Source organism: Ptychodera flava, chromosome 12 (genome assembly GCF_041260155.1).
Source record: "Ptychodera flava strain L36383 chromosome 12, AS_Pfla_20210202, whole genome shotgun sequence".
NCBI classification, from domain to species: domain Eukaryota; kingdom Metazoa; phylum Hemichordata; class Enteropneusta; family Ptychoderidae; genus Ptychodera; species Ptychodera flava.
The window spans coordinates 19,621,955-19,649,791 of NC_091939.1; the positions used below are offsets into that span (position 1 = coordinate 19,621,955).

The following is a 27,837-nucleotide window of genomic DNA, read 5'->3' on the forward strand; positions in this document are numbered from 1 at the left end:
GTGACCCCCGATTTTTATTCTTTATTTTGAAAGAGAATGGTTGAAAGATTCCTCAAGGAAAGTTTGAGCAAAAGTTTAAGTCTTTCACTTTCGAGGCGCATTCAGACTCTTCGTTCCCGCCAAATAATCTTTCTACCCTTCTGCTATCGTACGATCCCCTCGAACACACCAATCAGGTTTATTTTTGAGTTGATTGCTGAGCAAACGAAGGGAATGATAAACGAAAAAGACCCACCAATCAAGAAACCGCTTGCGAATACCTTCCACGCGAACATTTCGGCTTATTATTGTTAGTGACCCTAATTGACCTTTAGCGTCATTTCTCACTCAGTGTAAACCTCATGATAGTAGATCTGAGCAGCGCACAAACTGCGTGCAGAGTGATTTGCTTTGACCAAATTAATAAAAATCGGGGGTCACCGTTCAAAGTTTGGAATTTGCGAAACGAATTACCCAACATTTTGCGATATTTAATTCGAAAATCAAAATAGCGCCATCCTGTGTTAACTCTATTAGGCGGGATAAAATTTTGGATTTTCAAAAAAAGTAAGACGGTGAAAGTTTTTCTTTCTCCAAGAGCTTTAAAATGAGCCCCCACATGTGGTAGATTAGAAAAGAATTGTAGAAATTTGAGAGTTCGAACTAATCTGTCCTCGAGGCGCTGTATCTTTAGGCCTAAGGAGAAGCTTTAACTTTGTTTAAGGTTATTGTTGTTGTAGAAATATTTGTCAAAATATTGTCTTCACCCGTCTTCATATTCAATACAACACCATCGCAGGGCATCATTCGCTTCACTTGAAAGAGAAAGAGTCTTGGAAAAGGTTCAATCATTAAATACTTTTTAACTTTCTAGGGGTTAGGGTTTAATGGAAAGTAAGCTTAATCACGGATTTAAACTTTTTAACCGATATCCAACTTATATTACAACGTCTTCCGTTATACTTGTAGATATTGATGAGTATATGTGTAGACTGAAGGATTTATTTGTGGAGTGGTCTCTGTCAACTCCAACCCAAACAACAACTGAAGGCGCGGTGCTGAGTAGCTGTTCTCCAACAAAATCTCGTTGGAACCAATCACAATGTACGGTTGAGTTTATTGACAGTTTACGGACAGGCGGCCCATCCCATACACACGACTGCATCTTTCAGCGTGTTCATCAGTCTGGGTCGGTCTTGCATTATGGGAAAGGGTTTTCCCCGTGTCGTCATTGCCAGTAAATAAAGCGTTCCTGACCTTAGTCGCTTGTTGTAGTCAGTCACCCACACTAGTTGTTGCTGATGCGATGTACGTACGGTGACACATCATCTTTGTAGCGACGGAAACACTTCTCCTATATCGCAGGAATACGGCACAGACGAAGGTAACCATGCAACCAATGTAAGCATTCAAAACTGGCAAAATCTGTCGGCCCGCAGAAATTTTCCACCCAACGTTGCATGTGCTCTGTCCGTATTTCCGGGATTTTTTGTTTTCATTTTCGCTTCGCTCATCCGTCTCTCTGTTCAAACTATGATTTTGAAGCACTCCGGTTTTCAGGGATCCGGCTAGACCGCCGTCTTAATGCTTTCAATCATCATTGACCCGTGGCCGTGCATATTGACGCACTGAGAAATTATAGCTGCGTCCTCAGTTCAGTGCCTTTACCCATACGTTTATATACTTGTATACCGTAGAGGAAATGTCGTATGTATATTAACATTTCGACCATAGTTATTTTTGGTGAGAGAATAAACAGGCCGGGGAGATCCGCTCCTTGACTAGCGGGAAGATGCTTTTATACATGATTTATAGCGACCCTGCAATTTCTTGTTGTTTGAAATAAGTTTTCATGTTTATTCATTTTTGGTTGAAAAGTCCTGTAAAACAATCATAGAACCATGTTTACCTAGGCTGATTGCTTTGAAATCAGGACTGCCGGTTCCTATGAAATTACCCATAGATTTCAAATATTTCAAAATAATTTTGCTACTGTCGGTGATAACTTTCCCCCTCACAAATCTCTCCATATCCTTAGACATATGATTTGCAATCGTTCTTAAGGATATTTTTCCTTCAGATTTATCCAAAATCTAATCATGAAATTACAATATTGCCGTTTTTGAGAATAGCAAGTATTACTACTCACTTTTGTGTAGTAAAAATCTTCAATAAGTACCTGTCTGATTACCTTAGAATTTGGTCTATAAGTATCTAAAGATGTTATGATTCAGCAGTGTTCAAGCTAAGACAAAACAATGTGTGCCAATAGTTTGATAAGTTCTTCATTGTATTGCTTAATATCCAATGGTAGCCTCCCTGGTTTTGTTCCCAACACATGGACCCAGGTTTAAAATACATACACCTGGACTGTTGTCATAAAAGCTGACAAATAAAAAAACATGATTATTTTCATTTATGGGGGAGGGGGTCAGACCTCAGTTTGTTTTGTGTGTGCCAAAATTGCAATAGAGAATTTTTTGTAGACATTCCCAAACAACTTCCACAGTTAAGGGGGACAGGTGGGGGGAAGGGGTGGGGTTGGCCCTAAACAAATAAATCACATTTCTTTATAATCAACAGTCCCTATAAATCAACAAATACATTCACCTATTTCCTACAAATGAGAGCAAACTGTACTTGAATTAAACATGCCTTCCATGTTTCTGTAATTTTCTCCCAGTCTAGATACTACAATTGAAAATGGAGGAGCCACATTCTCTAAAGGCGTACAGACTACAGAATGATGAGAGATCAGAGGATGGTAAATTTCAAGTTTATTTAACACATTAAGTGATGATATTGCCAAGCTACAACCCATATGCAGATTTAAAGTTCTATTCACATTGTATATTGAAAGTGGGGAAGTATATCATATATATATATATATATATATATATATATATATATATATATATATATATATATATATATATATATATATAGTCTGTGTGTATATGTGTATATATGTATAGGATAAAGCCCGAGTACGAGGGCTCTTCTGGTATATAAAGTCCAACCCAACGATAAAATGTCGAGGCCGCAGGCCGAGACATTTTATCGTAGGGTTGGACTTTATATACCAGAAGAGCCCGAGGACGAGGGTTTTATCCGACTTAAAAACTATCGCCCCTAACTGATATATTTTCGTTTTCAATGTGTTTTACGTCAACCGTCCCCTTTGTCAATGTAACATGTTTAGGATATGAATTAAAACTTTATTTGTGAAATAGCCTTCTAATGTAATGGAACATCCTATAAATGCCCTAGGGCACATTATATAAATGCCCTAGGGCACAGCAGATTTTGTGTTGCAGCTGGTTTCCACTGTGTTGCCAAATTTGAATATTAAAACGTACCAGATGTCTACAGAATATGACATGTTCACTTTTGATTGGACAGTACTTTACTACGGCGCTGTCATTTGTTTCTGGAATTTGGTGACCAGGGCTTTATGAGTAGATAAAACACCCTGAATTGAGCACTCTGATTGGTCAATCAACAGTAGATAGTTTTTAAATATATGTATATATATATAGTCAAGTACAAAATAATAATATCTGTTAGTTAAGTTTCATGCATCATGCAACCTTCAGACAGACAGACAGACAATTGTCTGAAGATTGCAGGATGCATGAAACTTAAGTAACATATATTACTACTTTGTATTATATATATATATATATATATATATATATATATATATATATTGTTACGTGCAGAGAAAACGAACAAAAGGGTGAACTCAGCAGTTAACGTTTAAACAAAATTTATTACGAAAAAAAACTAATTGCTAAGTTAGGGACAGAGTACAAGCTTTAAAAGTGTACAGACTACTTATCTCAGCTGGGACGGCAAAGCTCCAGTCTCAGAGTTGTAACAGTCAGTTGGATGAATGAACAGTCCTTGCAGGCTTGAAGCTGCACAAAGTCCACAGTATAAATCCAGCGTTGGCAGTGAAGGTCTTGAAAAGTCTTGAGAATGACTACTGCTGGAGTTTAGTAACACACAAGAGACACGATCCCAAAAGTCTGACTGGAAGCTGTGCACGTCCCTTTATAAAGGCATATAAGAACAATCTAGAACTTTTATTGACATGCTAATTACTGTTCTAAAATTATCTCCCTTACACAACTAATCAACTTTCCAGAACATTCCAAACATGACTAATTGAATTCAAGGTTGTGAGGTCATCAAGGGCAGTGACCTTGAGAATGTTCTAGACTAATTGAACTCAGGTCATGATGAGTGTGGGGAAATGACCTACATAACACACCCCCTCTTCAAAAAAGAAAATTTTTCAATGAAAAATCTTTCTTTTACAAATGTAATCTTAAAAGTGTGAACAACAATAAGTTCTAAATACGAGAGAGACAGTCTGCAATTAAATTGTCTCTGCCTTTGATATGTCTAATATCAAGATTAACTCCTGTAACATTAAACTCCATCTTAGCAATCTCTGATTTTGCTTTAAATTTCTGCAGAAAAACAAGAGGGTTGTGATCAATATAAACACTATTGGCTGATTTGAAGAAGTAACATAAACTTCAAAATGCTGTAAAGCTAATATCAAAGATAAACACTCTTTTTCAATTGTAGAGTAGTTTCTCTGGGATTTGTTAAATTTGCGTGAAAGTAGCAAACAGGATGTCCCATGACTATCTTCTTGCAATTTGTTGTTGGAAAACTTGAAATGGCACTGAATTTGGCATAAAGTATGCACGGCAAAGTCCGGTTATTTTTACCGAGTTCAATAAAGTCATTGTTCGGCAAATACTTGGCTTCCTCCTGGAGATATTCCGCTTTCGCAGGATTCAGTCCGTCTGGATGTTGTTCCACTGGATTACTGTCGCAGACATCTTCGTTGTGGTGGATGATGTTTGTCCTCGTTGGAACATCTTGAAACAGGTGTTTATATTCGTGGAGCAGTTCTTTCACCTGTTGTTGGTGTTCTGGCTGGAGGTGTGCCAACTTTGTAGACTCCAGCTTCTCCAGGATTTCTGAGTTCTGAAGCTTGACCGAGCCCAGCTTTGAGTTTAGAGTATTTTCACTCAAGTCAGTTTCAGTATCACTATCTTCATAATGGCTTGAACTGACTGCACTGACAGGCTGAGTTATAGTAGGATTATCCCTATCCAAATATGGCTTAAGCATATTTATGTGACATAGCTGTTTTGTTTTCGCCTGTCAGGTGTTATTATGATGTAATTTAAATCACTCAATTTCTTATCAATTAGGTATGGCCCAAAGTAACGAGCATGGAGTGGTTTGCCAGGAATTGGAAGTAGAACAAGAACTTTTTGACCTGGTTCAAACTTCCGTTTTGAGGTGTTTTTATCGTATTTGGTTTTCATTGACTGCTGAGATGACTCAAGATTTTCTCTGGCTAATTCACATGCTTTAGAGAGTTTTGTACGAAAATCTGACACATATTGTAAAATATTCAGACAATCATCGTCGTCTGATAGGAATTTCTCTTTAACGAGCTTAAGTGGGCCACGGACTGTATGTCCAAATACAAGCTCAAATGGGCTAAAACCAAGAGACTCTTGAATTGACTCTCTAACAGCAAAGAGCAAAAATGAATTCCTTCATCCCACTGCTTCTCTGTGTCAAAACAGTAGGTCCTAATCATGTTTTTCAAAGTTTGATGAAATCGCTCAAGAGCACCCTGACTTTCTGGATGATAGGCGGATGACCTATACTGTTTAATGCCTAGCTGATCCATTACTTGTTGAAAAATTCCAGACATAAAGTTGGAGCCTTGATCGGACTGGACACATTTAGGGAGGCCAAATAAAGTGAAAAATTTGACTAAAGCTCTCACTATAGTCTTTGTCTTTATGTTTCTCAGTGGTATGGCTTCTGGGAACCGAGTTGATGTACACATAATTGTCAACATGTACTCATTTCCTGATCTTGTTTTTGGTAGGGGCCCAACACAGTCTATTAGAATCCTACTAAATGGTTCTTGAAATGCAGGAATTGGCTGTAAAGGGGCCTTTGGAATGGTCTGATTTGGCTTTCCTACCATTTGACATGTGTGACAAGTTTTACAGAAATGTGCTACATCCTGCCTGAGATTAGGCCAATAAAAGTGACTGAGAATTTTATGATAAGTTTTCCTGACTCCCAAATGACCAGCCCAGGGCGTTTCATGGGCCAGGCGCAATATTTCAGCACGATAGGGCTTTGGAACCACAATTTGATGTTTTATAGCCCAATCATCATCAACCAAAACATCTGGAGGTCTCCATTTACGCATGAGAATACCAGATTTTGTATAATAGGAAACAGAGCTATCTGAAGTTTTACCTTCATCATCTACCCTGTCAAACAAAGACAAAATATCTGGGTCTTTGTGTTGTTCTGCAATGAGATTTGATCTAGAAAATGTCTGACTTTGGTCAGCAGAAGTTTTACTGGAAGTTTCAAATCCACGAGGGATAACGGAATGATCCGTGTCAAACACCTGACTGAGAAGGTGTCATTTAAGTCAACATCTGTGACATTATTTTTGAGAGTATTTTGATTCTCGGAAGTTTTCTTTGACATGGCTCGAGTAATGGCACATGAAGGAAATAAATCGGGTATCTCTTGTTCAATTGGCTCTGGATCCTGATCTAAACTAGGATTATCAGTCACAAGTGGATTAGTAATGACCTTGTCCCCAGCAAGGTCGTTTCCAAGAAGAAGGTGAATCCCTTCGAAAGGCAAAAAAGGCCTAATACCTAAAGCCACAGGTCCAGAAACAAAGTCCGAAGACAAATAGACATTATGGAGAGGAACAGGAATGTAGTCATTACAATCTACCCCTTAATAAGAACTTTAGAACCTGAAAATGACTTTTCAGAAAACGGCAGGGTATCTGCCAACAAAAGAGACTGGGAAGCCCCGGTATCTCTTAAAATTTTGACAGGGGTAGCGGAAGAGAAATCACTAGAAAGTGATATAAACCATTATGAATAAATGGCTCGAAAATACCCATAATGCTATCCTGAGAAGAATTGACCTTGACCTCATTAATTGGGGATAAGAGGGGTTTAACCTCAGACAATGTGTTACACACATTATTAGACTCTAATTGAGTTGATGAAGAAATAAAGCCGGTGGGCTTAGATCCACTTTGACCACTTTGACCTTCACGTTTTCTTTTCAATTTGAAACAATCTGACATTAAATGGCCGTCTTTCTTACAATAATTACAAGAAAGTGTACCGAACTGTTTGTCAGAAGGAGATTGAGACTTGGGATCTGATGATGTGTGAGTGTTACTTAAATTTTGTGAACTGTTGTCATTTGATTTCCTACTCTCCTTTGAAAAATTCTTGGATGAAAAGGAGGAGTTAAATTTACCTGCATTGTTTCTGTATGAAAAGGACTGGGATGGTTTGCTGAGAAATGAAGATTTGTGGGTCAATGAATAATCATCGGCCAAACGTGCAGCAACCTCCAATGTATCTGCCTTTTGTTCATTGATAAACGTCTTGATGTCACTCCGAATGCACCTCTTAAATTCTTCAATCAAAACAAGCTGTCGTAATTTGTCATAATTCTGACTGACCTTTTCAGAAGAACACCAACGATCAAACAGTTGTTCTTTTGTTCGAGCAAATTCAACATAAGTTTGATCCTTCACCTTCTCACAATCCCTAAATTTCTGACGGTAAGCTTCAGGCACCAACTCATAGCCCTTGAGAATTAATTCCTTCACAGAATCATAATTTGAAGCCTGCTCTACTGACAACTGAATGTAAATTTCTCTGGCTTTACCCACCAAAGCACTCTGCAAAAGCATAGACCAGGACTCCTTAGGCCAATTCAGACTCTGAGCAATTTTCTCAAAATGAAGGAAATATTTATCAACATCCTTTTCTTGGAAAGGGGGAACTAACCTGAAATGCTTAGTGATGTCAAACTTGTCTGAAGGGAAGAATTTTCCTGATTGTCCAAGCTCTAAACGTCTCATTTCTAACTGTAGTCGATGTTCTTCCAATTCTCTCTCCTTTTCTCTCTGTCTTTCTCCATTTGTAATTCTTTGTCTTTCATTTGTAATTCTTTGTCTTTCATTTGTAATTTTTCCTGCCTTTCCCTTTCTTCCATTTGCAATTTTTCCTTTTCTAATTCCAATTTCTTAAGCTCCAAATCTGCCTGTATTTCTAATTCTAATTTTTTGAGTTCGAAGGAAGACTCAGGCTCATAATCTTTTAAGGCAGACTCCTCAAAATGGCCAGAATTAACTAAATGTTTTGCAATCTTGAACTGAATTTCTCGCTTGCGCATAGATCTTTTGACATCTACTTTAAGGAAATTTGCCAGTGCTATGAGGTTGTCTTTTCTGAGGGAATTAAATGTGTCCTGATCAAGGTCATCCATAAATTCGTCTGGCTTGAATTCCGCCATGATTGAATTTCGCTGAGTTCACAGTATACAGTAGTTTTGAAAAGGCTGTCAAAATGTTGTCAAACGGCTCAAAATATTCGTCTCCCGGACGAGCCCCCAATTTGTTACGTGCAGAGAAAACGAACAAAAGGGTGAACTCAGCAGTTAACGTTTAAACAAAATTTATTACGAAAACAAAACTAATTGCTAAGTTAGGGACAGAGTACAAGCTTTAAAAGTGTACAGACTACTTATCTCAGCTGGGACGGCAAAGCTCCAGTCTCAGAGTTGTAACAGTCAGTTGGATGAATGAACAGTCCTTGCAGGCTTGAAGATGCATAAAGTCCACAGTATAAATCCAGCGTTGGCAGTGAAGGTCTTGAAAAGTCTTGAGAATGACTACTGCTGGAGTTTAGTAACACACAAGAGACACGATCCCAAAAGTCTGACTGGAAGCTGTGCACGTCCCTTTTATAAAGGCATATAAGAACAATCTAGAACTTTTATTGACATGCTAATTACTGTTCTAAAATTATCTCCCTTACACAACTAATCAACTTTCCAGAACATTCCAAACATGACTAATTGAATTCAAGGTTGTGAGGTCATCAAGGGCAGTGACCTTGAGAATGTTCTAGACTAATTGAACTCAGGTCATGATGAGTGGGGGGGAAATGACCTACATAACAATATATATATATATATATATATATATATATATATATATATATATATATATATATATATATATATATATACATACTGTAGGTTGAAGAGTGAAGATATGTATGTATATAAACGTAAAGAGTGAATACACACACAAATGTGTGTGTGTATAATATATATATATATATATATATATATATATATATATATATATATATATATATATATATATATATATATATATATATATATATATATATATATATATATATATATATATATACACAAAATGTATACAATGTGCCCTCCCGGTTATCACCATAATGGCTTTATGGCAACCTCTGAACTTGGGCACAAAGAGTACGGTTTATATATATATATATATATATATATATATATATATATATATATATATATATATATATATATATATATATATATATATATATATATATATATAATATATATATATATATATATATATATATATATATATATATATATATATTCATATATGCATAAACATGTATGAAAGCTTGCTCATTGAAACTCCTTTCTTGAAGATGTTACTGTTGAATAATTCAGCAAATACTGCACACATTTCTGACATGTTTGGATGGTCATAAAATGACATTTATGGAATGCTATGACCTTGCATACACAGCCATGGATGGTGCTGCTTCTATGGATGCCAGTTGCCATGGCAGCAGACAACACTGGACAGCTGCAGATTATGCACTGGAATCCAAGGCTGCCGATGAGGACGACTGGATAAGTTTTGATCCCAAGGAACCTGGAAATGACATTAATGATTTTCTTGCAAATAATAGACCGTCAGCTTTATGTAGGTGAGTGGCATTATGCTGTACAGTCACTTGATCCCACAGGTGGAAAACTTATCTGTCTATGCAAAATATATAAATTGCAATGAAATATAAATATTATTGATTTGGTCAGAGTTTAGCTTCCTGCAATACTTGAAAAATCACTGAACGTGTTCAACAGAGTTACCTTTCCTTTCCTCGGGGCAGTACATGGAAAAGTCACTGAAGGCATGTATAGATCACACTTGACACAGCCATTTATACGTCCAATATAGTAAATGTGTTTGTAAAGGAAAGGTGGCCGACTGCCTCCATCATTCCTCACTATATGTCTGTAAAAACCTGTTTTACTCACTCTCAGGATGTAATAAGCAATAAACCATGCCAAGTGATTGATATACGTCAAGATTTTGACCAGTTCACAACATATATGCACAAGCATAGCGATTGTAAAGGAGTGAACTGGCCAACATCGAGTGGTATAATTGTTGCTGAGGTAGTTTATTGCTATTACATCATAATAGTAAATTGAAATTCTGGCATGAAACATGGAAAAGAGAATTTTTCTAGCTGAGAGCTCATGCCTGTTCCTACCATGCTATATTGCAAATATAGCACAGTTATTTTCTCATCTCAGCCAATCAGATTGCAGTATTTGCACCATCAATATACAGGTATGATACAATTCACTGTATCTCCTCTGCAAGGCTGCTGATAGAAAACATGGCCATCCAGTCAACCTTGTTTCATGCCCATGGCCACTTGACATGTTGAGCTTGGGCCATAGTGAAATGGATCAGAAATCAGGTCATTTCAGACTTGCTTGGAATTGCTGGTAAAACATCAAATTTGCATATCAAATACTCAAATTTGCCTCACTTGTTCATTAGCAGCTCTGTCAATATGTCAGCATAACTTATGTATGCAAATGCACACTGCCTCTGGTACTATAGTGTGGCATGGGTTTCATTTTTGGCATATATGAGTATGATCAGCGTGTCCTCTGCTAACAAACATGATTTCTTGAAACTTGGATTCAGTTCAAGGAATTGGGAAAATCTCTTTGAGTCGGCCCTCTTTAACATGTGAATGAAAGAATTGCTTGCATGACAGGTAATTTGTTTGGCAACGTGGCTTATCATATGGGCTTATAGATATACACACTGGGTATATGATATGATATGATGTGATATGATATGATATGATATGATATGATATGATATGATATGATATGATACGAAAATCCATACAATTGTTTCAGAAAGTGAACAGAAAGGCTCAAAATAGCCACAACAAACTGATAGAAGCTCAAGAGCAGTTGGGGGACACACCAATCAAGAGGGGGACACATTCTCCTTTCAGGCTCTCCCCTGCCAATGATATTCCGTCATCTGCAGCAGTAACCTTTAGTCATTGCAAGACCAGCCCTGGATTTCATTTCTTTTTACCCTGTTGATAAAAGAATTTATGAAAGTCCTGTGATAAGGTGTAAAACACAAGATTGGAGTTTATACAAAGAGCAAAAATACTGAAAAAAGAAGATATCAAAACTGCAGTTTAATATTGTTGGTTTAATTAATATTTGGCCAAGTGATAGTTTGGTGGGATTTAAAATGTTTTTGAGGGGGCATCTAAAATGAAATCAGATTTCAATCATGATTAATCCAAAGCAACAACTATTGAAAAGATGCATGAGTTAAACCAGTTTCAAAAACTAACAGAACTTTTTGCTGTAAAAACAATTGCATTTGCATTAAAAGTATTTATGAGATCACTATTTCAAACTCTTGCTGTTGTGAGAAGTCGACTTTTTACCATTAATACATTTCAACATCATGCAGTTTATATCACGTAGTGTTACCCCTTAACATAGGACGAAAGCAATTAAGGTAGTATGCACCTCAAAAGTGAAGACTTAAACCTTGGTCAAACTTTTTTAAAGGAATCTTTCACCATTCTCTTTCAAAATCAAGAATAAAAATTTTGGGTCACTATGCAAATTTTGGTACTAGAGAATCAAATAACCCAAGATTTACTGATATTTGAAATTCAAAATGGCTGCGATCCCTGTGTTGACTCTATGGAGAAAAATAAAACTTTCGAATTTCGAAAAACTAAATTAGTAAAAAGTTTCCTTACACCAAGAGCTTTAAAATGAACCCCTACAAGTGGTATATCAGAAAAGAATTGTAAAAGTTTGAGAATCCGAATATCTGTTCCCGAGGTGTGTTCTACCTTTGGGGTAGGGAGTGTTGTATGTGCATTCAAGTGTAGGGATGGTATAGTAATATAGTGTACTCAGAATTGGAAAAAGTATGCACTGGATGATGATGAGGGTTCACAAAGAAATTTAGTTAGGAGACCAAACAGACATAACATATTGGAACTTGAAGTGATATCACCGCCCATCAACCATCATTTTCTGCTGTCCATTTACAGGTCAAATAAGATCGGCTGGATCTATGTTGAATCACCAAAAGATTGGCGAAGTGGTCATGAACCTGATATTGATGGTCTGGAGGAAGACTGGGAGAGATTAAAATCATCGGGTCGGTCGATAAACTTCTATACAATAATGCAACTCTCAAAATCACATCAAATGACCCTCGGCAAATGGCTGATGCATATTCCAACGGGCTTTCAGGCGGATTACGCGTGGGAAAAGATTGCCAAGGCGACAGCGAGAGGCGATCTCGGATGTGCGGCAAAAGTCAGTCCATATGATTCGTCTCAAACCAATTACCAGCATGTCATCTGTGTTTATAATGAGGACTGCACCAATGAAGAGCAAATCAAGGATTTGGAAGACAAAATCCGTAAAAATGCGGGCATTAAATGTCACCTAAACTACAAACCAGAAGTGTATACCTACATCGGTGTTTACAGACGAAATGAATGGAACTTGAGACCAACAATTTATGAGAGTGTGTACACTCTTCACAAAGGATCTGAAGTAAAAGTATTGTATGACTAACTGCTATCCTACAGTAGAGTACAAATAAAACCTTTGAGATACTTTAGTGCAATAGGAACCTTCAAGATTGTCAGAGCAAGCAAAGTGGAAGAGGATATTTGTGTGAAGTTTGTATCCTCCCATTGTGTATATTTTTAAGATAAAGTGAGGGACAATCCCATATGTTTTATCAAAAACCAAATGCCAAGAAAGTTTGCTTGTCAAATTATTTTTGTATTTCAGTGAAACTGGATCAATTTCATTTCAAAGGATGAGATATATATGTATCTCTTTGCTTTGGTCAAATGATGCTTTATTCAGAGTGTAAAGCTTCAATATCTGAAGATTGCAAAGTAGTTTGCTAGCTGGGCTCTTTCTTTTATATTTGCATATGTAATACATGAATGGATTTGTATTGTGAGCTACAACTCTAACGCTGGCTCTGTGTTTCTGATTTACCACCAAGTCTAATTTTAAGATGACCACTTCCATGTTAGTCAAATATTCATACATATACAACAATCAAACTCAATGTGGCCACTTGTTTTTACAATTTATTTTTCATAGGGTCTGTATGATTGATATTTTCAGAGAAAACTTGTGAAAGACATTCTGAAGATTATGACATCTTGTCCAATCCAATATGGCTGACATTGGTTTCAAAATAGATAAACGAGCTGAAGTTATCATGGGTTAGTGATAGGCCTCGAGTTAATTATGAATAATGTCATTTCTTTTATAAGTTTTATGACTTTTGTAGGCTTCATGATTATATATATCAACAACCAGCAGTAGTCTTTCAATGGTTTGATCACATTTACAAACTGAATAGTGTGACTGATCTTCTGTGAATAAAATGTATAAAGGTTTTTCCTGTAAGAACATTTCCACTCAAGTTCTTTCATCCAAAGATGTTGATTTTCTATCCTCCTCTTTGTTACACACAGGTAAATGAGGCATTCACTTTTACCGTCAACCAGAGTTAAGGAATATTGACAAAGTAATAAAAGAGGTTTCTCAATGAGATGGTTAGAATATTGTTTATTTATTTATTTATTTATTTATTATTCCCATTGTCTTTTCTTCTCTGTCGCATATTGCCTTTTCTTTCTTTACCAGTTCAGAGTAGGTCATTAATTTCTTCCTCTTCAAAATACACTTCTTAGTTTTTAGAATATTACCCAACCTTATAGGACTTCACAAAACAAAGGTCCTTTATAGCAAAGATCCCGACAGTGAGAGCCTGTGATGGCGTGAACCCACTATATTGTGATTGTCTGGTTGAAAACTCTGGCTGATTGAACTTTGAGCTACGTTTAGGCAAGGTTGTAGCATACATTTTCTAGGCTCTCGTACACTCACTCTCCTCAGCACATTACTTTTGTCAATGCCAGTTTGTGAGGGCGCATCCTCATTCGTCGGTCTTTGGAGGTTAGCGTAGGTTCTCACAATGGATTGTCAGCGCCCAATAATACCAACGTAACCATGCCCAGAAAAAAAAACCAGGACAATAAAGAAAGTGCAGCATTTCAACGCTTTTTTAACTGAAAAATTGCCTCTGGTCTTGCCACAATATGACGATTGGTTCTCCTAAGGATACATATCTTGCACAGAAGATCATGTTAAAATAAATAGAAAAAAAAACTTTTTTGCGTAATAGCCTCTATATAGCTTCCCTACATTGGAACCACTTAGTCTCAAGTGATATAACCTCTGTTTTCTCAAAATTATTAAAAAAATTATACTTTATGATATCGGGTTGGCGGTGTGCGTCGTTATGCGGATCATCAAAAGGTCAACCCCGCGGCGGGGTTGACTTTCGATGACCCGCATAGCGATGCATGCTACCCCGCCAATAGCTGTGGGTCCATAGCTGTGGTGTTTTCAGACGGGATTCCTGCCTTTTACGGGCTGGTTTTGACTTTTATGATTTTAACCCCGCCACCACCGGGGTTAAAATTGTAAAAGTCTTAACCAGCCCGTGTGGCAAGAATCCCGTCTGAAAACACCATAGCTATGGACCCACAGCTACCCCGCCAACAGATAGCTGCGTTTCCACAGCTAGTAGCTACTTCTTTAGATGCCCTCTCCGCCGATTAAAATAAGTGTTCCACTGACGTGAATTTCAGCATATCAACTGAGGCAATCAGGTCATCATAATTCAAGCTCGATGACAACATTACAAAACAGGGATTTGTGGGTAGTGGAAAGTCCCGTTCTATTTTTGTATCACATCAGGTGCAGCTAACGGAGCTATTCATCGAAAAAGCTGTTCCAAGAGCAATTTTTGAGGGCAGGGGAAATTTTTATTTTCGCTCGGGCAGGGGACATATTTTAAGTGGCAAGGGAGCAAATTTTAGTGTTTTTTGTAGGGCAGGGCATATATAGGTTGATTGTCCAGGGGACAGGGCTTGGCGAAAAACGAGGAGAGGGAAAGCTACTTTTAAAACAGGGGCAGGGGAAGTTGAGCCATGGTATTTCCGGGGATGGGGACACAGGGCAAGTACTTATAACTTTGTCTGCAGGGGAAATCGTATGACAAAATTCTGAGGGGATTTTTTTCCAGGGCAGGGGAAATCGGTAAGTGTTTTTCGCCACAGGGCAGGGGAGCTTCAAAAATTCACAGTGGGGAGGGAAAACAGGCAAAACTAAGTGGGGAGTGGGTAAAATGAAGTTTGAGTGCGGGAGGGTAGGTCGAAAAATGTTTAGTGGGAGGGCAAATTATGAACAGCTAATTAATTACCCTCTTGACTTAAAATTAGTCAGTTCACATTGCTTGTCATACACAATATATCTTATCATTGTAAGGACCCCTTTAAGAATTTATTGTTCGTTGGCTGCACCTGTCACATTCCAGGTAAGCAGATACACCGGGACAGCCACATCGGCCAGACACCTCGGCACTGCAACATCAAGAAAGCAAATTGCAATCTTTTCTAACACAAAAAAAGACAAATTTCGCTCGAAATTTGCCGTTGCCTGACCAGACTTTGAACTGGACTATTATGGGTAAGCCGTGCTTTTTGTGCAGCTAATTTTTTTTTATTTATCATTTCCCACTGATAAAATGAAAGTAATGTGATATTACATTGAAAGCAACAGTATATGACAGTTTTATGATAGTGAAAGACACATAAATGTCTCATGTTGTGAAAGATCAAGGGCAGGGTCACCATGGCATTGCTTTGCTTTTGTCTCTCATTGTTGTCACGTATGCCGTCGACGTCTGTTTGAGAAAAAAAATATAGCAATGTATTTTGCCATACCGTTTATACCGATGCAAAACCACACAATGTCAGCTTTAATAATCAATGTGAAAACCCCTTTATCTTTATATTCCAACTTCCTCGCTTTTGCTGGAACTATGATGGATGTGTTTTTGATTCGAAGAGATGGATGATAGGCCCAAATATGTTGTCATCGATCACAAATTTAAGTATTACGAAAGGCACGGTATCGATCGAGAAACTCGAACCAAACATTCTATGCTTGTTCATTCAGATATTGGGTGTGTTATAGAATCACGTCGACAGCTTTGGCCTGAATGATGAAGAAAATTCTTTGTAAGAAGTGAAATTAAAACAAGATTGAGGGCCAAGAGTTAAGATACATGAACATAGAAAGCGTTTTATTTCGCATTAATCACTAGTCACGTGTGTCTCGTGACGGTATGGGATGGACTGCTAAACAGAGACACCATGAAAGTCACCTGTTTTTAGTTCATATGTAAAACGTTTGTTCCCTCTTATTTTGAGTCAGTCCGATTCAGAATACGAGATTTGAAAGTGTAGGGCTATATGTATATTCACTCGAGCTAAGTACATTACCGTGACAGCAATATACTGTTTACATGTCACATAGACGATGACAACCGCTTCCATTTCGCAGAAACGGTTGCCCCTGAGCTTCCAGGAAATATCGTGCTGTTTTTCTGTACAGCAGGGTGGTTTCTGAGAAATCTATGAATGCGTTCTGAATATTTACACCCGTGGCCACTTTAGTGTTGATCAAGCCTGTCTGGTGCAAGCAGAAATTCTGTCTGCAGAAGGGTGATAAAACGGTTACTTTACCCTGTATCAGTGGTGATAATGATCCTACTATCGGTACCCCATGGACACGCCGATTAGCCTGAAATTACGGAGTGATTATAAAATACACTGTATACAAATGATGTTGACCACAGCATTTGCCCTATCAGTATTTAGTTTCAGGTAAAACTCATGTGTTTCAAATGCAGTCAGTGTTACAGAACATCACACATTTTGTGCCGATTTCAATATTGCAGTGAATGAATACCAACGATACTATTTATATAGCGTGTATCGTAAGTGTCTTGTTCAGACTTTGTTCAGACGCGGGAATTGAGAAAATGCCACTTTGTAAATGTTAGCAATTAAATTACAGACATCGCCCGTCTTGATTGCAAAACTTTCGAAATAAACATTCACTTGCACTAAGCCATGTTTCTTTCCTACAAACCGTGAATAAACTTACTCCAATTTCACTTGGTACGGAAAGGTAAGAATAAAGTATAGTCGGGGTAGCGTTTTACATGTACATGTATTCACATACGTGTAACCATGAACGACACTTTTCTCATCCCGTCCTGATACATGTATATCTCTTCCAAACTTTTCTGGCTCCCTCCACGCTTATCTTAAAACGGTCGCTTGCTTGTTTTTTTGTAGCTGCTCGTGGTACCTCGCTAGATGCCAAATTGCCACCACAATGTCTTATATTTTGAACAATCAAGCTGCCCACGTCCTTACTGAAGGATTTTCCCGTATGATATTCGCGACCGTTGTTATTGATGTTTATTGTCGGAGTGCAGACTTACAGCGTGTCTACAGTGCAGTGTTGTGATCGATTTGAATTGGGCAGGCGAGACATTTTAGTAGAACGTTATCTCAATCCTAACAGTGGGGTGCCGATAGTGAACCTTACATTTATTACACCGACCACCACTTTGTTTCGTTTATACAAACAGAATTTCTGCTTGCACCAGACAGGCTTAATCAACACTTAAGTGGCCACGGGTGTATCGTCAGAGTTCTGTATACTATACAAAATTAAGTATTCTGTTATATATCTAAATCCTGCAGTTTATTCAGGGTTCAAAATGACGATAATAACTCGGTCATTCTCCCGTGGAAAGGGGCTATAGCGTTGATGATAGTTTGGGCGGGTAAAAATAAAAGTGAAAGTAATATGTTTGAACATAAATTTTACGGCATAAATTTATGCATGTAAGAAGTTTCTAAGAATTCCTTGGTCAATCATGATTATTTTTACCATTCTAGCTCTATTTGACTGAAACATGGCATAGCAAATTTTGTGTTTTGGTTGTATACCTTGTCAAACTTAAGGGATTTAAACTTTACTGCCATTAAAGGTTTAGATAACGAGAAGCTTTACAGTAAAAAACTGCATGAATGCATGTCTGTAACAAAACGAAAGTGATATCTTCATATGCCGCCAGACTAATAGAGAAAGCCAAAGGTTTGCAAGCAACACGCATGCTATTTTTGCAAAATAGTTATTGGCAGAATATAAAATCCATGGAAGTGTGAAATTTTAATTTGTATTGAAGTAATCATTCTCATAAATTCATTCCGATTTCGGAACGAGGCTCTATTAAGATGAAAAGGGTGGCTTTGTGGCAGAGTTACTTACAGTTGGAAGAAAGAAGCCCATTGCTTTGAGAAATGAAAACACTCCCCCCTGCCCCACCCCCACCAAGCACACACTGACACCTTGTATGGGTGAAATTTGGAGACAATTTGTGAACATAATAATTTTATTACTGAATTCACAGTATCAAGACGTAAAACTATTTATGCATGTAGTAGTAATTGTTTATTATTGTGACTTGCAACTCTATGAGTTGCCGAGCCCGATGGGCTTATTAGTCATCATTCAATTAACTTCATACAGTACAAAGAGTTGAAGGTGTCAAAGAAGCACAAAAATATACAAATGAGTGAGAGTGAGCACGAAATGAACGTAAGGGCATTAGGCCTACATATACAAAAAATATTTTCGTCTATAAAATGCTTTTTCAATAAATTTTGCAAACTGCCTAACAGGCTCAGAAAACAGGTATTTAAGTTTATCTATGATAGGTTTATCCCTAATTGTGTCCAGAATTGTTCCAATGTACTTATGTCTTAACTGATGATATTGATGACAATCAAATACAAAGTGGCATTCATCCTCCACAACATTCTCATCACAAAATTTACAGATACAATCTTGCAGTGGTTCATTTCTAAACCTCCCTGTCTCAATACGAAGGGGTAAAATACCCATACGAAGTTGAGCTAACAGAGACCGTTGACTACGACTTAAGTTAAAATTTACATATTTTTCAACTTTATACAATGATTTAATTTTCATATAAGTACGTAATTTAGGTTTATGTTGCATATTTTCTAACCACTCTGCTTGGTTATGTGACAAAAGCTTCTAAATCCAGATCAAAAAGGATCTGTTCTTGCAGGATTCGATAAATACTTGACGATCAATTATTACAATTCAAGGAATGATCCCACAAAAATACTCTCTTTGTGATTTTGTTACCGTCAAGACTGGATAAATGTTTCCATAGTTTTAACATGTTGATCCATCTCCTTGTAATGCACGAGTGCCATCCTGTATCACCCGTAACAGCAAGATGGGGTGAAAACCTATGAGTTCCGAGAAAGAACCTCAGAGCTCTGTTTTGAACCGCCTCACATGAATCAAACTTTTGAAAACCCCATACATCTGAACAATAATCAAGAATCGGGAGTACACAGGCTTCACACATTTTTGTGTAGGTTTTGAATCCTATGTTCTTTAACCTCTTGAACCTTGCAATTAACGCGCCAAGTGCTCTATTCGCAGAGTCCGCAATTACCTTGGCAGTAATGGTATAATCAAGAAATTCATGAATGACTATACCTAAATATTTATACTTTTCTGCATAACCTAATAAAATCTCACCTATATGAAAATTTACAGTACTCCTTAAATTATTCTTTCTGCGAAAGTGCATTACCTTAGACTTTGTGTCATTGATACTTAGTTTCCATTTGTTACACCAGTCATTAATGCCATTCAACATCATTTGCATATCATTCTCGTTATCTGACAAAATAGCAATATCATTAGCGTACAACAAAATGGAGATACTAGTATCACTATCTGAATTAATACCTCTGTTCATATTTTTAATTTCTAAAGCTAAATCATTAATGAACAGAGAAAACAAGGTTAGAGATAAGTTATCACCCTGTCGAACACCTTGGTCAGTAACAAACCAGTTTGTATGAAATAAATTTAATTTAACAGAAGCAAGCGTATCTGTATACATGGCTCGAATAGACTTGTACATTTTCCCATCAATACAGTTACAGATAATTTTATATAATAATGCGTTACGATCGACTTTGTCAAAGGCTTTACGTAGATCAATAAAAGTTGCAAAAGTAGAGAGGTCATGTACTTGTCCATTTCGAGCTATGGATGATAACACATATATGTGATCCTGACAACTTCTTCCCTTTCTAAATCCATTTTGTTAATCAACTAGTATATCATTAATGTCCAAATGCTTTACAATCCTGGTATTTAAAACGGAACTATACAATTTAGAGACGGTTGACAAAATACTGATACCTCTGTAATTCATCTGAACCCGAGGGTCGTCAGCCATATTTTTTGGAATCGGACAAATGAGAGACTTTTTCCAACTTGGAATTTTGCATGTTTACTCTTACACTCAGATAGAAAGATACACTGAAGCATTCGGATGCTGCCTTTCATTCGTACCTCGAATGACCGTGGTGCATACAGCCTAGTTTTCACAACCAGTTCATGTTGATATTTTACGGTTCATCGAAAGGTTAGCAAACTGTTTACTTTGGGAAAGTAAAATACGCAACTTGATTTTACACGTCAGTTTTAGTTACCGCTCTGCTGTGTGGGGGAGCAGACATCCTTTTTATGAGGTCCGTTTTTGCAAGGCCCTGGATCCAGCATCCCCCATATCCCCCCAGTTTCAGTGTCCACTTCATAGTATAGTGCCTATTTGCTAATGATCGTGAGGTCCGGAAAGCAAAGCTTTCTGAGTTGATCCGTCTATGTGGATCGATTGTCGAACTTGACGGCCGACCTGAACGTTCCTTGACTCAATTCTGAACCTTTACCGGATAAAGTGTGAGAAATATGGGTAAGGTTTATAGTCAAGAAATTAAATCGCCATTTTGAATGATGCTTCTTGTTTAATTGTTTATTATTTTTAGTATGGTACTTTTAAGTCACTTTTACTTCTGATGTTTGTTTGTTTTTTTCCTTTAAGGGAGGTGAAATATGCCCTCGTGTCCTTATAATATTTTAAAACCATATAATACATACATACATGAAAATGGTAGTTGATCGTCGAAGTGCTACACAGCATGACTTCTGGTTAATCGACAGGTCAGAATGCCCATATATACTGGGCTTCACACATACTTGTCTCGTTCACGGCTATCATGTCGCCTACGCCATGTAAGAAAAAAAGTTTTGATTATGGCATAAGGGAAATAATTTCAGACACCCATCAAGTTACCTTATACCAAGTATATTCGGTGGTGCAAATCGAAATTAAAGTAGAGTGCAATTTTCGCAGTATTAGGGCCTATATCGAGTTACTAACGCTGTCGACACTATGAACTGTCTAAACACTGACTGGCAGTGTTTACAAGCACGACAAACATCAACTGTTTTTGTAGAATTCTGGAGCTCCAGAAACAAAGGATATAGCCCAACATATTACATATTCGTGTAATTTAAATGTACTGATATAGTTGTCACTATGTGTACCCATAGACACTTGCCTCTATAAACTGTCTATGGTGTACAGTTGAGTTTACCGGTGTTCGTGCTGACGTGTCAGATGTGGGCTATTTTGAACTCTAAACTCTGGACGGTTCTGGTCTGTATGCACGTGTACATCGACAAAACGAAAGTAATATCGTGTAAGGTCTAAAGTAGTGTTATTTAAATAGTTTTACTCGACAAACGATTGAACATACTGATATCCATGCCAAAGCGTTATATAATGTATTGCTAAATTTGGAATCCAGAAGCATCATTCACACTGATTTCGTTTTACTTATCATAGACAATTTTTTCCCAGAAGCCAGTTTGTATTCACATAAAAAAACAATTTTCCGCGAATACCCCGTCCAACCTGTGCCCGTAATTTCTCAATTCGGCAATCTGAAAGAAGGGGATAATACATAATGAGAGCAATATTCACAATTCGTATAACCCATAGCTCTTTCTATAATCAATATAATATCAATGGAGAATGCCCATCACGTACGCAGGATTTTATATTTTAACATGAGCTGCAGAGATTTATATAAGTCCATTTCTTTCCAATGTCCATTTCATTCCAGACATTCTAGACAAACACACAAGCTATTTGGAAACTTTCCTAGAAAGCATTCAACCGACAGATTCATACAACCGCTCGACGGGAGAATTGGTGTCGATGCTGGTGGAATGGCTGCAGCGCCATCTGTCCTACAGAGTTGATCGTGTTGTGAAGGTAATGTGACCCAGTTGCATTGATTGAACATGATGAACTTTTAAATTGAAAATATTGTGTGTAAATCCATTTGATTCCGTGAGATCAAACATCTTAAATTACAATCGTCTTTCCATTATATTCGTGACAGTCGGGATCTTTCGGGAAAGGCACCCACGTCAGAGGATACGCTGACTTGGATTGCGTCATGGTTCTTAACGCCTTCACTGGTTTGGGAGACAGAAGGGACCGGGGTGAAGAAGTTCTTGCTGATATTGCAAGGCAGATAAACAACACACGGTGGGCGATAAACGTGCACAAAGACTATTATGTTGTGAAGTTCACAATGCAAAAAGGTGACGTAAAACTTGACGTCGATCTACTTCCCACCTTTGAAGTTCTTGGTCATTATCCACCAAGCAAGGGTAAGCTCGCGCTCTTTTGTCTTCTTACTTCATTGTGCTTCTATTACATCGAAACACCAGAGCTATGAATCGAAATACCTGAATTGATCATGTGTTTGACACTATTACAATCCAGGAAAGTATTGAATTCTGAATCAGATTGAAACAACAAACAGGCAAATTGAAATAGAGACCGAGATTTACAGTGATAATTTAAGTCATTTACATCTGATGAACACACTCAATGTTATTGAGAAAATAGTCCTAAAAGTCAGCGACAAAACCAACAGACTACATAACAAACACTGTTAACAACTTCGGCATTATTTCACAAAGGCATATTTATAGCTTACATATACATGTAATTTGAAAATTATTAGGTAATAGTTAAATATCGTGACAATGCAAAGTGTGTATGACTTTTATGAAGATAATTTGATGAACGATATACATTGCCCTTTACAGACACTTTAGAAGGAATCTATCGCAAAATGCTGCAGCTCGGAGGTAGAGATGTCTCCTTCTACTCGGCTCCACTTTGTCAACTACAGCTTGAATTCGTCCGTCTTCAGCCAACTCGAGTCAAGAGTTTGATTCGGCTGGTCAAGTACTGGCTAAAAGTTGAGGTCGGCGGACAAGAAAAGCCGGGGATGCGATATCCAAAGTCATTTGCCATGGAATTAATATGTATCCATGTGTGGGAGAAAGCTGGCAGCCCTCTGAGATTTGATATGGCCGTTGCTTTCAAAGCTGTGCTGAAACAACTTGAGAACTACAGAAGTATGAAGGTGGTATGGACAAAGCACTATAGCAGAAATATCGCTGAGCAAGCGATGAGGGCGCATTCTATAACTAAGTGAGTAGATAACCCAGGGTTGACTTCATTGAGAGATCAATGACACAGTGACACTGCGATGTTCTCTTTTGGGGATTATTAAATTGTGTCGTTGAACACCATTTTTAATATGGGATGACTGCCCTTACGTAAGGAACTGGTCAGTTTCTTCGGCCTGGGGGGGGGTGGATTCATGGGGGGGGGGGGGGTCACCCTGTTTTTGACTTTGGTGATAGGGGGGGTCATCATGTTTTTGAAATGCCAATAGGTGGGTCAGTGTGTTTTTGAATTTTGACACGGCTCATACTTGCGTAAATTGCATAGTGCTAGCCACAAATTTCATCATTCAGTTGCATTTTTCGGGCGGGTAACTTTAATAATAATAAGACATATTTTGCAGAGCCCCGTCCCAGTGCAAAACTTTAACATATCAGACATATACATATCTGAGATATCAGTATGCTCAAAATTTTTCAGCGCGCCCTTAGGGCGCATTTCTCTAAAATATCAAACAATATGCCCTTCAGCTGCATAACTTTCATATATCAGATATGTATATATATCAGAGATATCTGGATGATTAATATTTTTCGGCGCACCCTTCGGGCGCAGTATATTAATATATCAGAGATATATGTCAGAAATATATTGATGTCTGTAGATTGAAAGTCTGTTTTGCAAAGTGTACTAATCATTATGAAATCTGCAGTTCATATGAAAAGCATGACAAGTTCCTGATACTTTTCTGTTTCCTCTATGAGAATTCAGTATTAGAAAGCAACATGCACTGATATTTCACAATCACAGTTTTCTTACAACAGTTCTGCACATCCCGGTTATGGTTATGCATAAAAAGAGTGGACTACATTCACAGCTCATTCAAAATACTGTATTCAAACTCTATCTTACAACTGACATGACAACAATTTCATTAAAACACAGAATGACTGAATGTTCAAAATATATCCCAAAACTTATATATATATATATATATATATATATATATATACACACACACACACACACACACACACACACACACACACACTGAATTATTCAATTTATATTCCATCATTGTTTTACTTCGGCGTGCGCGGGGGGGGGGGGGGGAAGAGGGGGTGGTCACCCTGTTTTAGAAAGTTGGAATAGGGGGGGGGGGTCAGCCACTATTTGACGTCGGCAAAAAATAATCCACTGCCCCCCCCCCCCAGGCCAAAGAAACTGACCAGTCCCTAAAGTACCCACAGTATCACAAGAATTCCAGCCAATACATTCATTTTGCTATTCTTGATGTTATAACTTTCGTTAAAATGCATTATAACCATGTATTACCGGTAGTGTATAATCGTAATGATGAGGATATAGTATAAGCTTACATTGAAGGTTGAATTGTCCATCGTGATTTTTTCAACCATATCACTGATCTACCTCACGTTGACACCTTGAAAGAAAGATTATAACAATAAGCTACATTCTTTAAATGCTGCTTGATGGATTATCTGCAGTTTATTATATAGATGACGAGATTTGTTCTTTCAAATTGAAAAATACTTTGGATATTCTATATTACAGACCTATATTGCTGGACCCAGCTAATCCTACGAACAATGCACTGGCATGGATTCCCCAAGAAGCGTTGGATCACGTTGCTGAAATAGCAAGGCAGTCCATGAGAAGACAACTTCTACGGAGTGTTGTCTTACCATATCAGTGGGATGTCTAAGATCAGGCTGAGCATCAATGTCTTGGTGCGTTTGCAACAAACCGTCATGAACGTCACGAACGATTCTGTAACGAAGAAGAGTCTATTACCCCAAATGTATCCCTGATCGTGCTCTACTCCTTTCCTGGTTTCCTCAAACTCTACCCAACTTCTTGTCTTTAAATTACCCAAGATTCAACCACCGTAGTATAATTACCTTGATGAGTATGGACAGCGCCCTCACTTTCTACTATCTTTGGACGGGTATGGCCCCCACATTGTCCACTCACAGTAATACAGTAGTAAACAGCAACACAAAATCTGACAGTGGACAGTTTATTATAAGTGAATCATCGTTTATGCAAGGATACTCAGTATAAACAAAAGTTACGTAAATACACACAGCCTGGTTTAAGTATGGGTGAGTGGACAATGCCATACCCATGAGAAAATGGTCCCTTCCATATCACATTATGCAAGCTCCACGCCTGTGCAAGCTCCAAGCTTGGTGCTTTTTTCCCATGATTCAAATTACATGGGCAACTTCCTGTACTATTTCTATCGGTTTTTGTAAAAAATCTTGCGAGTTATAAATGGCGAAAATAGCTTTTCCGGGGTAAGTGACCACTAAGCTAGCACATATGTAAAAATCATCCTTGGTGAACTTCCCCTTTAAATATTTCTGTCATCTTGCATATTAGCATAAATATCTAACTGTACTGGAATTCTGAATGGTGTGCAGAATCTATGTCATATTAGTGCAGTTGTAGTATATGATCTCAACGGTATTGCGCATTCATGCCTTATGACCTTGTACATGGCATTGCGCATTCAGTGTTGCCCCTGCCATCTGTAACCAGTGAAATATTTAAACAATAAACCACACAAAGTGAAGGTATACCACGAGATTTTGACCTGTTCACGACATATGCATGAGTGATAGCGAGTGCATATATGAAGTGAACTGGTCAAAACCGGGTGGTATACCATCCCTGGGTGTGATTTATTGCAATATATCATAACAGTATATTGAAATTCAGACATGGAACATTGAAAAAAGGATTTTTGTTCAAGCTGCTTGCTCAGGGTATATTGCGAATATACCAAGGTTCTTTCACGTCTCGACCAATCAGATCACTGTATTTGCGCCATCACTATACTGATATGATACATTTTTAAATATTGTTTTGAATATCAGAGAGTAAAGATAATGGTTGTGGATAGTTCTAACATGAACACAGAACAACTCAAATCAGATGGTATTTTCTACAGTGAAAGCATGTCTTTTTATTCCATGACAGATTTACATACTAATGTTAAAGTGGTATACAAAGGCATATTTTATACATACAACTCAAACTTGATTCCTGTACACTCTCTCTCTCTTCAAAAGTACCACATCATCTATAAAACCATTTATCAAGCTCTCTGTACATAGTATAAAACACAGTCAAACATTCATTGTTGTCTTCTTTCACTAAAACATTGATCATTCTTTCGGTATAATGCACTGTACATTTATGTTCATCTTTTAATTTTGTGGCTAAGAAAATGATGTGTTCAAACTAGTTGAGTACATTAATGTAGCTATGATGTGATTGTCAATCGGCCCTGGAAATATTATTACAGTAAACTTTTATTATTTGTCAAGTTCATACAGTCACACTTGGATGTTTAAAAGGAACTACAAGGGGACATCCAAGTTTTTTTTTGCTATCCGAATGAGAACAGGTCAAAATTCATTACACTTCCATTAACCTTATTAAATGTAACCACGAGTCCTATTAGTTGGGACTTGTAAACAGTTAATTAACCGCAGACAGGATAGGATAAGCCACGTGGCCTCTTGACTTGATGATAGCGCTAATTTTTCCACTTTTTGTCTACCATCAAGCAAAATAAAGTGATACTATCTTATCCCTTTATCTTATCAGATTAAAGATAATAACATGAATAACTGATCAATGAGTGAACAAAGCCATCAATTCAATTTACTGGCAACCACTGTCGCCCAAGGATACAAATCTGGCAAGACCAACAAAAATAGTTATTCAAATTTAAAAAAAAAACCTTGTGACTTAAACTTGACCAATACCCTTGACTCTGATGACAAACTTGAGCTTGATGACAAATGTTCCGAAAAAAACTTTACAAACAAAATATGACGATTGAAATAAACATGCATCGACTCTTTCAGCAAATTCATAAATCATGCATGACATATTAAAAGAAGCTACGAAGTCTGCATTGGTAAAGTTGAAGACCCTGATAGTTAGAGCACCTGGTAAATACTTGGCATGCTGAGTAAGAATGTTGGTTTTTTTCCCAACCTTGAACTCCACTGAATACTGAATTCTAAGTTCATACTCTGACTTTTAATAAAAGATGCACCACAGTAATGAGTAATTTTGCATACAGCACCTCTAACTTAAACATTTGATCTACACTTTGAAAGCATGTGATTTTCCTGGCAATGAAAATTGATAACTTTGATAACAGCTTAGTTGATTTGAGCTGAAGAATGTAATTCAAA

At 37.5% G+C, this 27,837-nt stretch overlaps 2 protein-coding genes across 3 annotated transcripts; both read left to right on the forward strand.

The window, feature by feature from the left end:
* Positions 1–1,142: 1,142 nt before the first annotated feature.
* LOC139145316 (UPF0696 protein C11orf68 homolog) lies at positions 1,143–13,828 on the forward strand. Of its 2 annotated transcripts, none has more exons than XM_070716403.1 (4): positions 1,143–1,363; positions 2,663–2,743; positions 9,692–9,875; positions 12,291–13,828. In XM_070716403.1, the coding sequence occupies exons 2-4, from the start codon at positions 2,683–2,685 to the stop codon at positions 12,823–12,825; spliced, it is 780 nt and encodes a 259-aa protein (XP_070572504.1). In that variant the 5' UTR covers positions 1,143–1,363; positions 2,663–2,682; the 3' UTR covers positions 12,826–13,828. The 2 variants fall into 2 exon arrangements, with proteins under 2 accessions (XP_070572504.1, XP_070572506.1); XM_070716405.1 differs by having other exon boundaries at positions 1,202–1,380.
* Positions 13,829–15,650: 1,822 nt separating this feature from the next.
* Positions 15,651–26,999, forward strand: LOC139145320 (2'-5'-oligoadenylate synthase 1A-like). Its single transcript, XM_070716409.1, has 5 exons — positions 15,651–15,813; positions 22,233–22,384; positions 22,515–22,788; positions 23,233–23,623; positions 25,175–26,999. Exons 1-5 carry the CDS (start codon positions 15,810–15,812, stop codon positions 25,323–25,325), a joined length of 972 nt encoding a protein of 323 aa, XP_070572510.1. The 5' UTR covers positions 15,651–15,809; the 3' UTR covers positions 25,326–26,999.
* Positions 27,000–27,837: the final 838 nt, after the last annotated feature.

Excerpts from the sequence above, each read along its gene's own strand:
- LOC139145316 (XM_070716403.1), top strand. The coding sequence starts at position 2,683 with ATGGAGGAGCCACATTCTCTAAAGGCGTACAGACTACAGAATGATGAG. Across the intron at positions 2,744-9,691 it reads TGATGAGAGATCAGAGGATG|CCATGGATGGTGCTGCTTCT; the intron begins GTAAATTTCAAG and ends TTGCATACACAG. Across the intron at positions 9,876-12,290 it reads AGACCGTCAGCTTTATGTAG|GTCAAATAAGATCGGCTGGA; the intron begins GTGAGTGGCATT and ends GTCCATTTACAG.
- LOC139145320 (XM_070716409.1), top strand. Across the intron at positions 22,385-22,514 it reads GAGTTGATCGTGTTGTGAAG|TCGGGATCTTTCGGGAAAGG; the intron begins GTAATGTGACCC and ends TATTCGTGACAG. Across the intron at positions 23,624-25,174 it reads AGGGCGCATTCTATAACTAA|ACCTATATTGCTGGACCCAG; the intron begins GTGAGTAGATAA and ends TCTATATTACAG.